This window comes from Mirounga angustirostris, unplaced genomic scaffold, assembly GCF_029215605.1.
Source record: "Mirounga angustirostris isolate CCGP_5_RB_7025 unplaced genomic scaffold, mMirAng1.0.hap1 SCAF_6, whole genome shotgun sequence".
Classification (NCBI taxonomy): Eukaryota; Metazoa; Chordata; class Mammalia; order Carnivora; family Phocidae; genus Mirounga; species Mirounga angustirostris.
The window spans coordinates 68,721,912-68,734,471 of NW_026991714.1; the positions used below are offsets into that span (position 1 = coordinate 68,721,912).

Genomic DNA, 12,560 nt, shown 5'->3' on the forward strand with positions numbered 1-12,560 from the left:
TTGTAACATAACATAAGAGTTCTCAATTCTTACTTTTTTAAGAAAAAGAGTTGAAAGCAAGTAGCGTCCTAGGGGAGAGCAAACACCTCTGAGCAAGTGAACCACACGTTGGAAGAGTCAGGAGGACGGCAGGAGAAGGCGACACAGGCCACAAACAGCATAGGGCACAATGCTCAGGACACGGACAAGGGTGTGCTCGACTGTCAGCCCCTTTCACGGGCTCCTCAGTGCCAAGCCTGCTCAACTGCACAGCTCTCAAGCCTCCGGCCATGCGGGGGCACTCAGAGTGACCATTTGTCCATGAAACCACCTTCAGGGAAGTAAACCTGTGTTTGGCAGGCACCCAGAACCATCACAGGTTCCCTACCACTTGAGTATGGGACTTGCCAAGCATCATTCATGGAGTCCTCCGCCACCATGGAGAACAGCTCTTTGCAGGGCTTGGATTAGGAATCTGTCTGCTAATTTCTGAAAGCGGAACTTTCTTAGTTGTGTCATAACACAATTACCTTTCCATCTTCAGATGGCAGTAAAAGCACCCCAAACCAATCCCACGGAGTTTGAGAGGCTCCAGGGGGCACTTTCCAGATCTAGATCCAGGATGCTCCAGCAGGGCCACTCTCATGCTGCCACGCCTGCGCGCACTCATACACGCGCGCGCACTCATAGACGTGTGCACACACACGCACACACTCCACTCCTGCCATGCTGTTCACTCTACTCATTCTTCCACACGCTGTCAGTCTGCATGCACTTCCTTCACCCTTTCCCAGCCACCCCCGCTCCGCCCCCGCTCCCCTCCCCCTTCCATGCTCCAACCCCACCCTTCCCCCTTCCATGCCCTGCCACTGCTCCCCTACCCCTTCCATGCTCTGTCCCCTCCCTCCACCCTCCTTCCACTCTCCGCTCCTGCTCCGTTCACCCCTACCCCCCCTCCCTGCAAGCCCTCCCCTGTCAGAGGGCCTCTCACCTCATCAACCCACAGGGTTCCTTCCCTCCTCTGATTGCCTAGAGTTATTTTTTTCTACTACAAAGGAAACATCATTATTATAATACTTATTTAATGTTTAACTGCCCAGATGATTCAGATGGCCAGTGGGGTGTAGCCTTGTCTCTTGGTAGGGAGACATTACATCTTGCCTTTTTGAATTCCTTAGTGTTCTCAATTAGACCCCGTAGTTAATGGTCAGACTGGCGGTATGAAGACGGGAATCTAGAAATGAACAACTGGAAGCTTTAAAATGAGATCTACGTAAACTACCTCATATTTGGTGATAAATGGAATTAAAATAGGGTATTACTATAATTCGTGCACTGATCTTAATTTTATCCACCAAAAGATTAACAGATAATGTTACAAAGCAAAAAAGCACACAGACATTGATCTAATGAATCTTTTCGAGAGAGGTGCTGGAGCCTAAAGGGCCAAGAAGGGATAAGACAGAACCTATCACTTTATAGAAGGTAAGGAAAGACAGCAGCGTAAATGGGCCAGGATAAAATTACAGTTTCCACTTGACTGACCCTTTAAAACATTCTCTATGGCTTAAGTGTTTTATATACAAAACTAAAAGACAAACGCAAACACCAGTCAGGTGGGCCCATTTGTGACGTGGGTGCAGAGACACGTCTTTGCGCAAACCCTTTCCGTCCCCACTGGTGACTTCTATTCGCCCACAGCCCATGAGCTCCTTCTCAGCAACACGTCTCATGATTTCGTAGCAGTGGCTGGCTCTTCTGTCTCCCTTCCTACCACCTCATAGTCTCATCTTGTTCAGAATTACATCTGTGATGCCCCGCATCACAACAGTAAGTACTGTTGATCATATAAATAAGTAAATGTATAAAATAAGGAAGTGGCTTTGGCAGGACACATTTTACAGTGAAGTATATGGCAGACCCAACTGCGAACAGATGTGCCTTTACAAGCATCTGTAAAAGGTTCTATATTATACATAGTTGATCTAAAGGCTCAAATTCTTGAGAAAAATTCTATATGAAAAACTTCTATTCCACTTTTTTCTACAACTTTTTTTGATGGACAAATATGGCATTTTTATCTGTGTTTTTTAATGCCATTCTATTTATTTTATTTTTTATTAAAGATTTCATTTATTTATTTACTTGTTTATTTGCGAGAGAGAGAGATAGTGCAAGTGAGCTGGGGGAAGGGCAGAGGGAGAAGGAGAGCATCTTAAACAGGCTCTATACCCAGCATGGAGCCTGACACGGGACTCAGTCTCATGACCTCTCACGACATCATGATCTGAGCTGAAACCAAGAGTCGGCCACTTAACTGACTGAGCCACCTCAGTGCCGTCCTATTCAAAGTTGTATGTACATAGCACTCTCATCCCTTTAAGAATAGGTTTTTCAGAAATGCTAAGCTAAAGTCATGAAAATACTGACAGGCCTGCTGTATTAAAAGAATTGGTTCCCTGCCCATAGCTTTAATATTTTCTCAAGTTTTTTAAAGGGGGGATCAGCCTCAAAATGTAGAACTATCTGTCTCCCCTCACACCCTGCAACCATATAACTGATGATTCTAACGCATCAATATCGATGACCACATAATTTCAAAGTCAATTACTTCTTCGATTTAATCCAAAGTGGTCACGCAGCACAATGCTATCAGGATTAGCGTTCTGAAAATGGCTTTGGCCAGTCCTTCCCATAGTTTTGTGACTAAAAGACTCTTGCCCCTGACGTGGAAAACGTATTTAGAAACTGCAGAAACACGCTGCAGAGGAATGTCCCCCAGTCCCCGAGCCCCACTGTCTTTCCCCATCTCTCTCTCTGCCCTCTTTTTAAAACAGTGAAACCAGATAATGTCAACAGAACCCAAACCTGATAAAGGTGAAAAGGATCCATCACTTAACCCCTTTCTGGATCTGACTTCTTTTTTTACTGAGCTGTAACTGACATACAGCATTATATGAGTTTCAACATAATTTGATATTTATATATATTGTGAAATCATCACAATAAATCTGTCACCACCCACAGTTACAAAAGCTTTTTCTTGCCATGAGAACTTTTAAGATCTCCTCTATTAGCAACTTCCAAATGCACAGCCCAGTGTTCTTAGCTACAGTCAGCACACCCTATGTACGTGACGCCCCCAGGACGTACTTCACAAGTGGAGGTCTGATGGACTCTATAGGTGACCATGAATCTGTCCCAGGTACACAGTGGATTGTGGCTCAGCAACAGAAAGGAAAACTACGACACACAGCAGTTAAACGAGTCTTCCAACACTACGCTGGGTCGAAACTGCGGGACACTGGAGAGTATGTACTGTAGGACTCCATTCGCACAAGATCTCAGAGCAGGCACAACCAGCGCGCGGTTACAGAGCTCAGAGCAGCGACCAGGTCGGGTGAAGAGAGCAGGAACGAGGAGGAGGCAGCCGGAGGGGACGTTCTCCATCACCCCGGAAAGAAACGTTCCAAGTGGGCCGAGGTGTGGACCACGAGGGTCACCGCCGATCATGCACTTCAGACTGGTGCATCTCCCTGTGTGTAAACTCTAGCCTCATCAGAAAAGGAGAGTTCTCTCCCAGCTCACCGAAAGCTCATTACCTACGAATGCGAACTCATACTTGGTTGCTCCAAAGCACTCAGTATTTCCTAAGATACACCAACATCACTCACCTGCAGTGCGCGTGGAGGAGACAGCGGAAGACACACAGAACAGAAAGCACACGCTGGGACGGGGCAGGAGCCGGCCATGACACAGACCCAAAAATGTTCCACAAAACATAGTTTTCAAAGATCTACGCTACAGATCGACAGGTTCCCCCCTCGAGGAAAGGTCTGGTCTCCACATACTGATGATGGTCACCCAAACCACATGAACAGAGCTGGTAGACGCGGCTGCTCGGAAGCATGAGGAAGCAACTGCTTCATTGTCATAAAGGTTGATGACCATCAAGACTCCTGTTCAGGCAGCCTCGTCACAGATGTATCCCCCACCAGTAGTAACAGCAACTGCTGACGGAAAGTTTTACGGAACTTTGTAAGTCAAGGCCACCAGGACACCAAACCAACTGGTAGGCAGGCAGAAAGTGCACGAGTGTCTGACGAAGAGCTCAACGGATGAGACAGGGACACATTATTTCATGTGCATTCTGGTTTTCCTTCTCTGACACATGTATCTTCCTCCTTTTGGGGCAATCAACACAAGCAGGGGCACTCGTGTGGGCTTGGTTGGATGTGAAGGCGAGCAGAACCTGTGCACACTCACCTGAAGCCGGCCGCATGCTGCTGCATGGGCTGGTGTGGGAAACGGCCGGGCCACGTGTGGTGCAGGCAGAAGGACGGAGAGGGCTGCAGGCAGCACGCAGTCTGGTAGACGGGCGAGTGGCTGGGACACAGAGGTGCAGAATACTCGGAGCATGGCTGCGTGCAGCATGAGGCCAGAGCAGAAGGCGTGGCCGGGCCAGCCTCAGGGCGGCCCTCTGGGTGACTGCTCTGGCTGGCCAGGGGCTGATGGAACGGGCACAGGTGGCAGCACGGGGACAACATCGTGGGCACTCTTTGGTGGCTGTCCATGGGCAGAAAGGAGGACTTCACAGTGCCATTGACCTGCAGGCATCCATTCAGACTCACTTTTGTTTTTGGTGCCTCTCTGGGTGTGAGCTGCTGGGAGGCAAGGTCCCCATCACAGGCAGTGAGGGCGCCAGGCTTGGGGGCACTGGTTGCGCTGCTGCCGTTGCTCAGAACCACAAAATCACTGTTCCCGTTGCTCACAGCCATGTTCCAATTTCTTGGCCCTAAGAGAGAAAATGATATAAAACCAGCCAGTGCCAGGCAGGCAGGCAGAGACGCAGACAAGACAGGAAAGTTACTGGAAGGAGTCGAAATCGTGGAGGGAACGCAGCAGCCTCTACAAGGGGCCCAGCGGCCTGCAGCACTCGGGCCCATAGCTGCTCTGTGCACCCACCTGTCCCTCCCCACCTCTGCTTTTAACCCTTCTCTCCCCGTGCTTGTCCTTGGTGTGAAGTATGGAGTAAGACTTGGCGCATTTTAGGAGAGGACAGGGAGAGAGAGGGCACCAACATCGCCCTTCGACTCCTCACCCAGGCATGGGGTGTTAGGACACAGGAGTAATGACAAAATGAAGGGCCACCATGAGGGCAGTGAGTTGTCAAGGTTAAGATAATTTGAATAATCTTAAGAACATCTCATGTCTTAGAAAGATCTCAAGAACATATGATTTTTCCCCTAAGTCTCTCAGGTCCTAGAATAAGAAGAAACAAAAAAAAATAAAAAGTAATCAGCTAAGCCAAGAATTGCTGCAGCCAAGATATCAGACACCAGAGTTTTTCCTCCTCAACTGATGACTATAATGCTTAAAAAATGAACAAGCCATGTAAGTTGCCAAGAACTTACTGCTTTGTCTTCTACATTATGTAGCATTGCTTGCACATGAGAAAAGAGCATGAGCAGGATTTGCTTGAAATGAGATTTTTGTTTTTAACTTTTCTTCCTTTTACCAGAAGGTCCAGGCTTTCAATGTAAAGGAAAATTAACAAATTACCAGTAGCATGTTTCTGTCCCGTCAACAAACGAAAGCAAAAACACACAAATTCCTCCCTCCCCCCTCACCCACCTCACCTCTGACCACATGCACAAAATCTGGGAATTTGCAGTAAGAACGGGTCACCCGCTGCCGGGAGTCTGTTTAACCAGCACGTGAAAGCCAACGAGAAAAAAGCAAGAGCCTGTGCAGTTCACTAGCCCTTCAGGCAGGGCACTCCTCAAGCAGACAGAATAGCCTCCAGAGCAGTCTCTCCCCGGTCTCTCCCCACCTCCTGCGGTCACACAGGCACCAGAAGAAATCACCTTGGCTCAGTCTGAGCATATGGTCATCCAATCTGGCAAACCTGGGCCCCTACCAGGAAGGTCCCATGTGCATTCTCACCCAACACTTGCCCCATGGCAGGGGCATTTCTGAGCAGAGCGCACCACAGCAATGCGCAGTTCCAATCTGATCCTGGTGCCCAGAAGACGCTGGGCACAAATTCAGCATCATTACTGTATTTACCTTTTGGACAGAAAAAGACTACTCAAACACATGCACAAATTCAACATCATAAGAGACAGAAGAATTACATGGATGTCAAACAATTTCTTTGTATATTATTTTAGTGGAAAGACAAAGAATCTATAAAACATCAGAAGATACATAAAACCGGGTGGATGTTGACTTCTCTCCTCCTGTCTTATCACTTCTAAAAGTGGTCACAGGTCCCAACCTCCTCTGCAGGGACAACGGGGAGGGGTCCTGAACATGTAGTAAAGGCAGTTTCCCTCTCTGGGATAGGCACCCGGCACAGGGTGCTGGTAGGCCCGCTGTCACCGGCCCAGGGGGAGGGCAGGGCCTCCCCTGCAGGATCTGTCACAGCAGCTTCCTCTCACCAAGAATGTATCCTCCCTTTTGCTAACAACAAAAAAAGCTGCATGCAAGTGTCTGAGAACAATTAAGACATGAATCAGGGGGCACCTAAAGAGGCACTAGACTTTTTCCAAAGCCAAGTGAAATTTAAGATGCTTGCTTGTACGCTAAAGTGCAAGGCAGCCTAGAACGTGTAAGAAGCACTAGCCACAGGACACAAATGCAGTCACTTCCCAAAACCAGACACTCGTGGACAAACACTCCACACAGAGACATCACGGGCTCCTCTCCCCCCGACCTGGGACCCTTGCCTTCTCTCCAGAACTCAGCCCGGCTGCCCCAGCTCGTGGAGTCTGCAGCTCCACTGACCCTGCCACCCGGGGGACCAAAGGGGGGATGTTTTCTCTGATTTGCTGGTTGGTTTTTACCATCAGGTTCGTTAATATCATCTCAGATAATCTATGTTGTCCATCAGTCCTGTCGATGCTAATCACAGCTGTCCCGGAAGTTATGCCGGCGCCAAGTGTCTAAGAACCACCTAATCCACAAAGTTTTAACAAGAACCTGGGCTTTAGACAGTGTCCCAGCCTCTAGCAGCCTTCACAGCACCGTGATGTCCCTGTAGACTCTCCAGTTCCCTCTGTGTCCCCATCTCCCAACTGGACACTTCTCCGGGGAAAGAGTTTTCTTCGTAACCAGAATCCCATGATCATTCTCTTACTTCTACTGCAAATGCATCATTAGGTGGTTACATAAGAGCTAAACAGACTTCTGTAAGCCGGCCAAGGGGCCTAATCACAGGTTATAACATTTCCCCCCGCCATTGGTAAAATGCAGTCCAAGTGCCAAATCATGACTGACAAATGGATTTTTGGAACATAACCTGTTTCTTAAATTGGAGACGTCTTTCAATGCAGTAGGAACTAGTAGAGAGTAAACAATCATTTGAACTCTGACTGGCTTGTATTTGAAGTAAGTCACATGAGCTTCTTATGATTCAGGTTCTTTAATCATAAAATAGGAACAATCAAATTGACTAAAGTTGTGAATTATAAGCAAAAAATAATTAAAAGCAAAAACAGAAAAAAATTATTCTTTTTTTAATTTTTATTTTTTTTATTCTTATGTTAATCCCCATACATTACATCATTAGTTCTAGATGAAGTGTTCCATGATTCATTGTTTGTGCATAACACCCAGTGCTCCATGCAGAATGTGCCCTCCTCAATACCCACCACCAGGCTAACCCATCCTCCCACCCCCCTCCCCTCTAGAACCCTCAGTTTGTTTTTCAGAGTCCATCGTCTCTCATGGAGAAAAAAATTATTCTAAGAAATGTCCATGGATTAAGTTCAGTAGATGTATTTGGCCAGGAAAACAGCAAACTTTCGATCTGAAGTCAAGAATGGAGCCTACACCCTTACAGAGAAAGATCTTATTTCTTTAGAAAAAAATTTGGTCTGAGCCTAAGACAGAGAGAGCTAAGGGGAAAGCAGATGAGACAGAGGAAGAATCGACATAATAAAAAGGAACTATCATGACAGATGTAATGTCACGTGATTATGTCTGCAGTGAAGTTTAAAGGAAGCTCTGGATCAAATGCACTGAACGGTTAAGTCACCCATTTTCCCCGCCCGTCACACACACAGGCAGCTAAAAGAAAGCTGTTCCTGAGCCACTGCTGGCCTAAGGTGTGACAGGGCCCCGTGGCCAGAAATTTGAGTGCATTTTCCTCTTGTTCGTGAACATAATGCACCAATATCAATACATTCAAAGCCACTAATCCCACATCCCTTATTTTACCTCTTCTCCTAGCGTTTTTATATAGTGCTTTGGCAGTTTGGGGGCCATAAGGCCTTTGGTCAAGGACCATCTTCTGATAACATTTTAAAATTTAATTTCTTTTTTCACTGAGCCTCAGTTCTTCCCATGTATTAATCAGGATAATAATCAATGTCCATCTCATAGGACCACAATGAGAATGTAAAAATGTTCTGAAAACCATTAAGGGCTTAGAAGAGGAAGGAAAGCTTCCAGGTGCCTTTGCGAGGCCAGCATTGCCCTGACAGTAAAAACACACAAGGACACTGCAAGGAAAAGAACTACAGGCCAATATCCCTGATGAACAGAGAGGCAAAAATCCCCAAGAAATATTAGCAAACTGGGTTTGACAATATATTAAAAGGATTATACACTGTGATCAAGTGGGATTTATTCCAGGGACACAAGGATGGTTCCATCCTCATAAGTCAGTCAGTGTAATACACCACAATAACAGAATGAAGGAGAAGAATCATACGGTCCTCTCAATAGTTGTAGAAAAAGCTTTTGACAAAATTCAACATCCATTGTGGTAAGTACTCTCAACAAAGACAGAACATATCTCAATGTAATAAAGACCCACATATGACAAACCCTCAGCTAACATCATCCTCAATGGTGAAAATCTGAAAGCTTCTCCTTTACCATCAGGAACAAAAGAAGCATGTCTACTTTCACCACTTTTATTCAACACAGTATCAAAAGTCCCAGCCAGAGCAATTAGGCAAGAAAAAGAAAGAAAAGGCCTCCAAGTCAGAATGGAAGAAAACTGTCACTCTTTGCACATGGCATGATATCATATGTAGAATACCCTAAAGACTCTACCACAAAACTGTGAGAATAAGTGAATTCAATGAAGTTGCAGGATATAAAATCAATACACAAAACCATAAAGGGCTGTGTATTTGTAATGGAAGAATTATCATAACTGGCTGATTGAGTGTTAAGAATATAAAAAGATAAGGAATAAGGCTTCCTAGCTTTAAAGCCAATATTATGCTTTAAAAGAGCAGCTGAGGGGAGCCTGGGTGGCTGAGTCAGTTAAGTGTCTGCCTTCGGCTCAGGTCATGATCCCAGGGTCCTGGGATCGAGTCCTACATCCGGCTCCCTGCTCCGTGGGGAGCCTTTCTCCCTCTCCTCTGCCCACCCCTCTCCCCCGCCTCGTGTTCTTGCTCTCTAATAAATAAAAAAATTATTAAAAAAAAAAAAACCAAAACAGTGGCTGAGACATCTGTAGCTTAGAAGAAAACAGTGTGGGTGGATCTGAGTTTGAAAGCTGACTCCACTGCTTCCCACCTTTGAGAATGTGGGTCAAATTATTTACACTCTTACAGTCTCTACTCTTGGCTCTTAGAGTTAAATTTCAATTGCAAATTAGCACAACTGTCTAAGAGAGCAACGTGGCACTCCTAATGAGAATTTTAAATACCCCCATCCTTTGACCATAGTACTACTAGGAATTTATCTTTTGGATATACTTGAACAATGTGTAAAGATAAATGCACAAAGATGTTACAGACTGCCCCACTGTCTGTACCAGTGAAAACTGGAAACAATCTAAAATATCACCAATAGCAGACTTAAATTTTGTCATATCTGTACACTGGGCATTCTGCACAATAAAAAAGAATGAGTTAGATCAGGCTATATTACTATGCAAAGAAGTCCAAAGTACATCTTTAAGTGTAAATAAAACCTAGCTACAGAACAGCCTAATATGGTATGAATCCATTTCACTGAAAAAGGAGAGAGATGCATATATATGGTTAGGATACACAGATAGTTTCTACAAAGATATACAAAATGCTAACATTGTTTCCTGCTGGACTGGGAATTTTGGAAGGGTGGCGAAGACTTCCATATTTCATTTTCTGTAGCACTTACAACTTTTGCTATAATTGTGTCTTCTTTATAGTAACAAAATATTAATAAAACATATAAAGTGTCTAGCACAGAGACTAACATTGCACAAAAGGTAATTATCATTAAAATGTAAAAACAGAAACAAAGTTATTTTACCTTAAAGGATAACTAAACATCTATTCAGTGGATGTTTTACATTGTTTATCTTCTGAAATATATCTGCTGTTACAATAACACCCCACACAATATACTGAGTAACTGGATGAAGCAGGAAATGAACAGGAAGCTGAGGAGTAAGAACAGATGATACAGAGTATTCAGGACACGTTTCCATGTCGGGTTTCTGGAAACACACATGACAATCTATTGGACCAAAGCTATCTATGAACCAAGAAAAAGAACCATGACCAGTTCCACAGGTAGCTGGCAGACACCGTGGACACTGCAGAGACCCTTCACTCATGTTTCAACATAGAGAGAAAAGTCATTGGAGTTCATGTGATTACAGGGATCACACAAACACCTCCTACTCTGGTTTGAGACCCAGAAAACTTACAGATTTAGCTGTAGAATATATAATTACGCATAACATACACAATTGGTATAATAAATATAATAATATAGTAATACATATTTTTATAATATAAGGAAATTATATTTAAAAGACAGAAAGTAGGGATGCCTGGGTGGCTCAGTCAGTTAAGCATCTGCCTTCGGCTTGGGTCATGATCCCAGGGTCCTGGGATCGAGTCCCACGTCGGGCTCCCTGCTCAGTGGGGAGTCTGCTTCTCCCTCTGCCTCTGCCTCTCCCCCTGCTTGTGTGCTATCTCTCTTTCTCTGACAAGTAAATAAATAAAATCATTAAATATGTATATTTTCTTAAAAAATAAAAGAAAGTAGTAGCTCATTGGATATATTATTGTATAACCACAGTAGGACCTGTTTGAGTTATGAAAATTTTATTCATCAACATATTGTATACGAAATAAGTTACAGGACACAGGGTCACAAAGGGGGCAATCAAACTATTTAGGTGGCCAGCAGAGCACAGAGATCTCTAAAGCATTGCTATGCAAACCTCATTGTAGCTACCTGGAATTGAAAGTCAGGACTGTGAGCATGGTCAGAAAACTGCCAAGTTAAAATCTTTAAGGCCATGATGAAGAGAATACACAGATCTGTTTCAATCACCACAGTGACCTCTAGCAAAGCCAGCCCGACCTCTAACAAGGCGGGGCTCACCAGTTGGAGGAGCACCACCCCCACCCCCATTGACAGCTCCAGCATTTCACACGCAGGATCCCACTTGACTCAACTCTCAGAAAAACAGGTGTGCTAAAGAGAACTGGAGATCCAAGAGTCTCAAACGGTAGGCCAGGAAGCCCGAGGCCCAGGGTTTCAGGGCTTTCTACTAAAGGACTCCATAAGCTCTATCACGTGTTCTAGAAGAACCCTCATCTTCGTCAGATGCACATCACCAAACCTAACAGCAAAGGGCAAGACAGGATCCCTAGCACGGTCCCATGCTCTAGCCAGTCACCTTTTTCAGAAGAGTGATGCTCCCCACAGCACAGTTTCACTGAGTAAAACAGAAAACACTAACCCAGTGCTTCTCAAACACAAGCATCACTTGGGGATGTTGCTACAATGCAGATGCAGATCCAGTCCACCTGGAGCGGGGCAAACTGGAACACACCTCACGCAGCAAGGCAAACCACAGACTCGCCAGAGCATCAGGCCTCAGTTACGGCAAAAGGCGCACAATTCAAGCAGCACGAGTCAAACAGGGAAAGGACAGGAGTGAGAGAAACAAAGGTCTGCTGTTCCGATGAAGGCAGAGAAAAGTAACACATTTTAACAGGAGAGATTCTAGTTGGTAACTAAGTTTAAGTACAGCTTAACAAAGTGCTATGGGTACAGATTTTAATCTTTCGGGTGCAACTCACAAATACGCATTAAAGCACTGTGCCCAGTTAACTGGGTGAGACAGTCTTTTTCCCTCAAGTGGTAGCAGATATTAGGGGACGGATGTATAAAGACACACCAGGTATAAAGGCATTCAGTCACCTGTATCCATTACTTATCAAATTTGTTTTAACATGAAATCGTTCGTCTAAAATGGCTTGATGTTCATCCCAAATGATGGCCTCGTTTCTGATCACTATTAATACTTGGTGCTGTGGCCAGAGCATAGGTAGCTTCTCCAACTGCACATGGACAAGGAGTTGTCCTGCAGGCTCTTTCCTGGAGGGGCTGCTAAGCTGGCCTGCAGAAGGCCGTGTCTCAGTGATGTTTTTCCCCTTAAAGGGCTATTAAAACTGGTTTTTTTATCTTCTGTGTCAAGCGCTTTCCTTACAATACCTCTTTGTAGATATTACTAAACCCACTACAGAGAACCTGGGGGTTCAAAGTATTGAAGTGTAACTGATCTAAATCACAGGATTGGGATTCCGCCCCGGACCAGCCCGCTGAGGCTC

General features: G+C 45.1%; 1 protein-coding gene across 10 annotated transcripts in view; it reads right to left on the reverse strand.

Moving 5' to 3' along the window:
• The window catches only part of DISP1 (dispatched RND transporter family member 1), a 176,368-nt gene that overhangs the window by 40,000 nt on the left and 123,808 nt on the right, over nt 1-12,560 (reverse strand). For 6 of the 10 annotated variants that reach the window (XM_064594520.1, XM_064594524.1, XM_045877682.3 and 3 more), the window contains one exon: nt 4,246-4,774. The exons of 2 other annotated variants lie outside the window; for them this stretch is intronic. In XM_064594520.1, coding sequence (XP_064450590.1) covers nt 4,246-4,774 — 529 coding nt within the window. Of the gene's footprint in view, nt 1-4,245; nt 4,775-10,239; nt 10,370-12,560 lie in introns of those variants that run through there. 2 more of the 10 variants (XM_045877679.3, XM_045877686.3) reach the window with 2 other exon arrangements.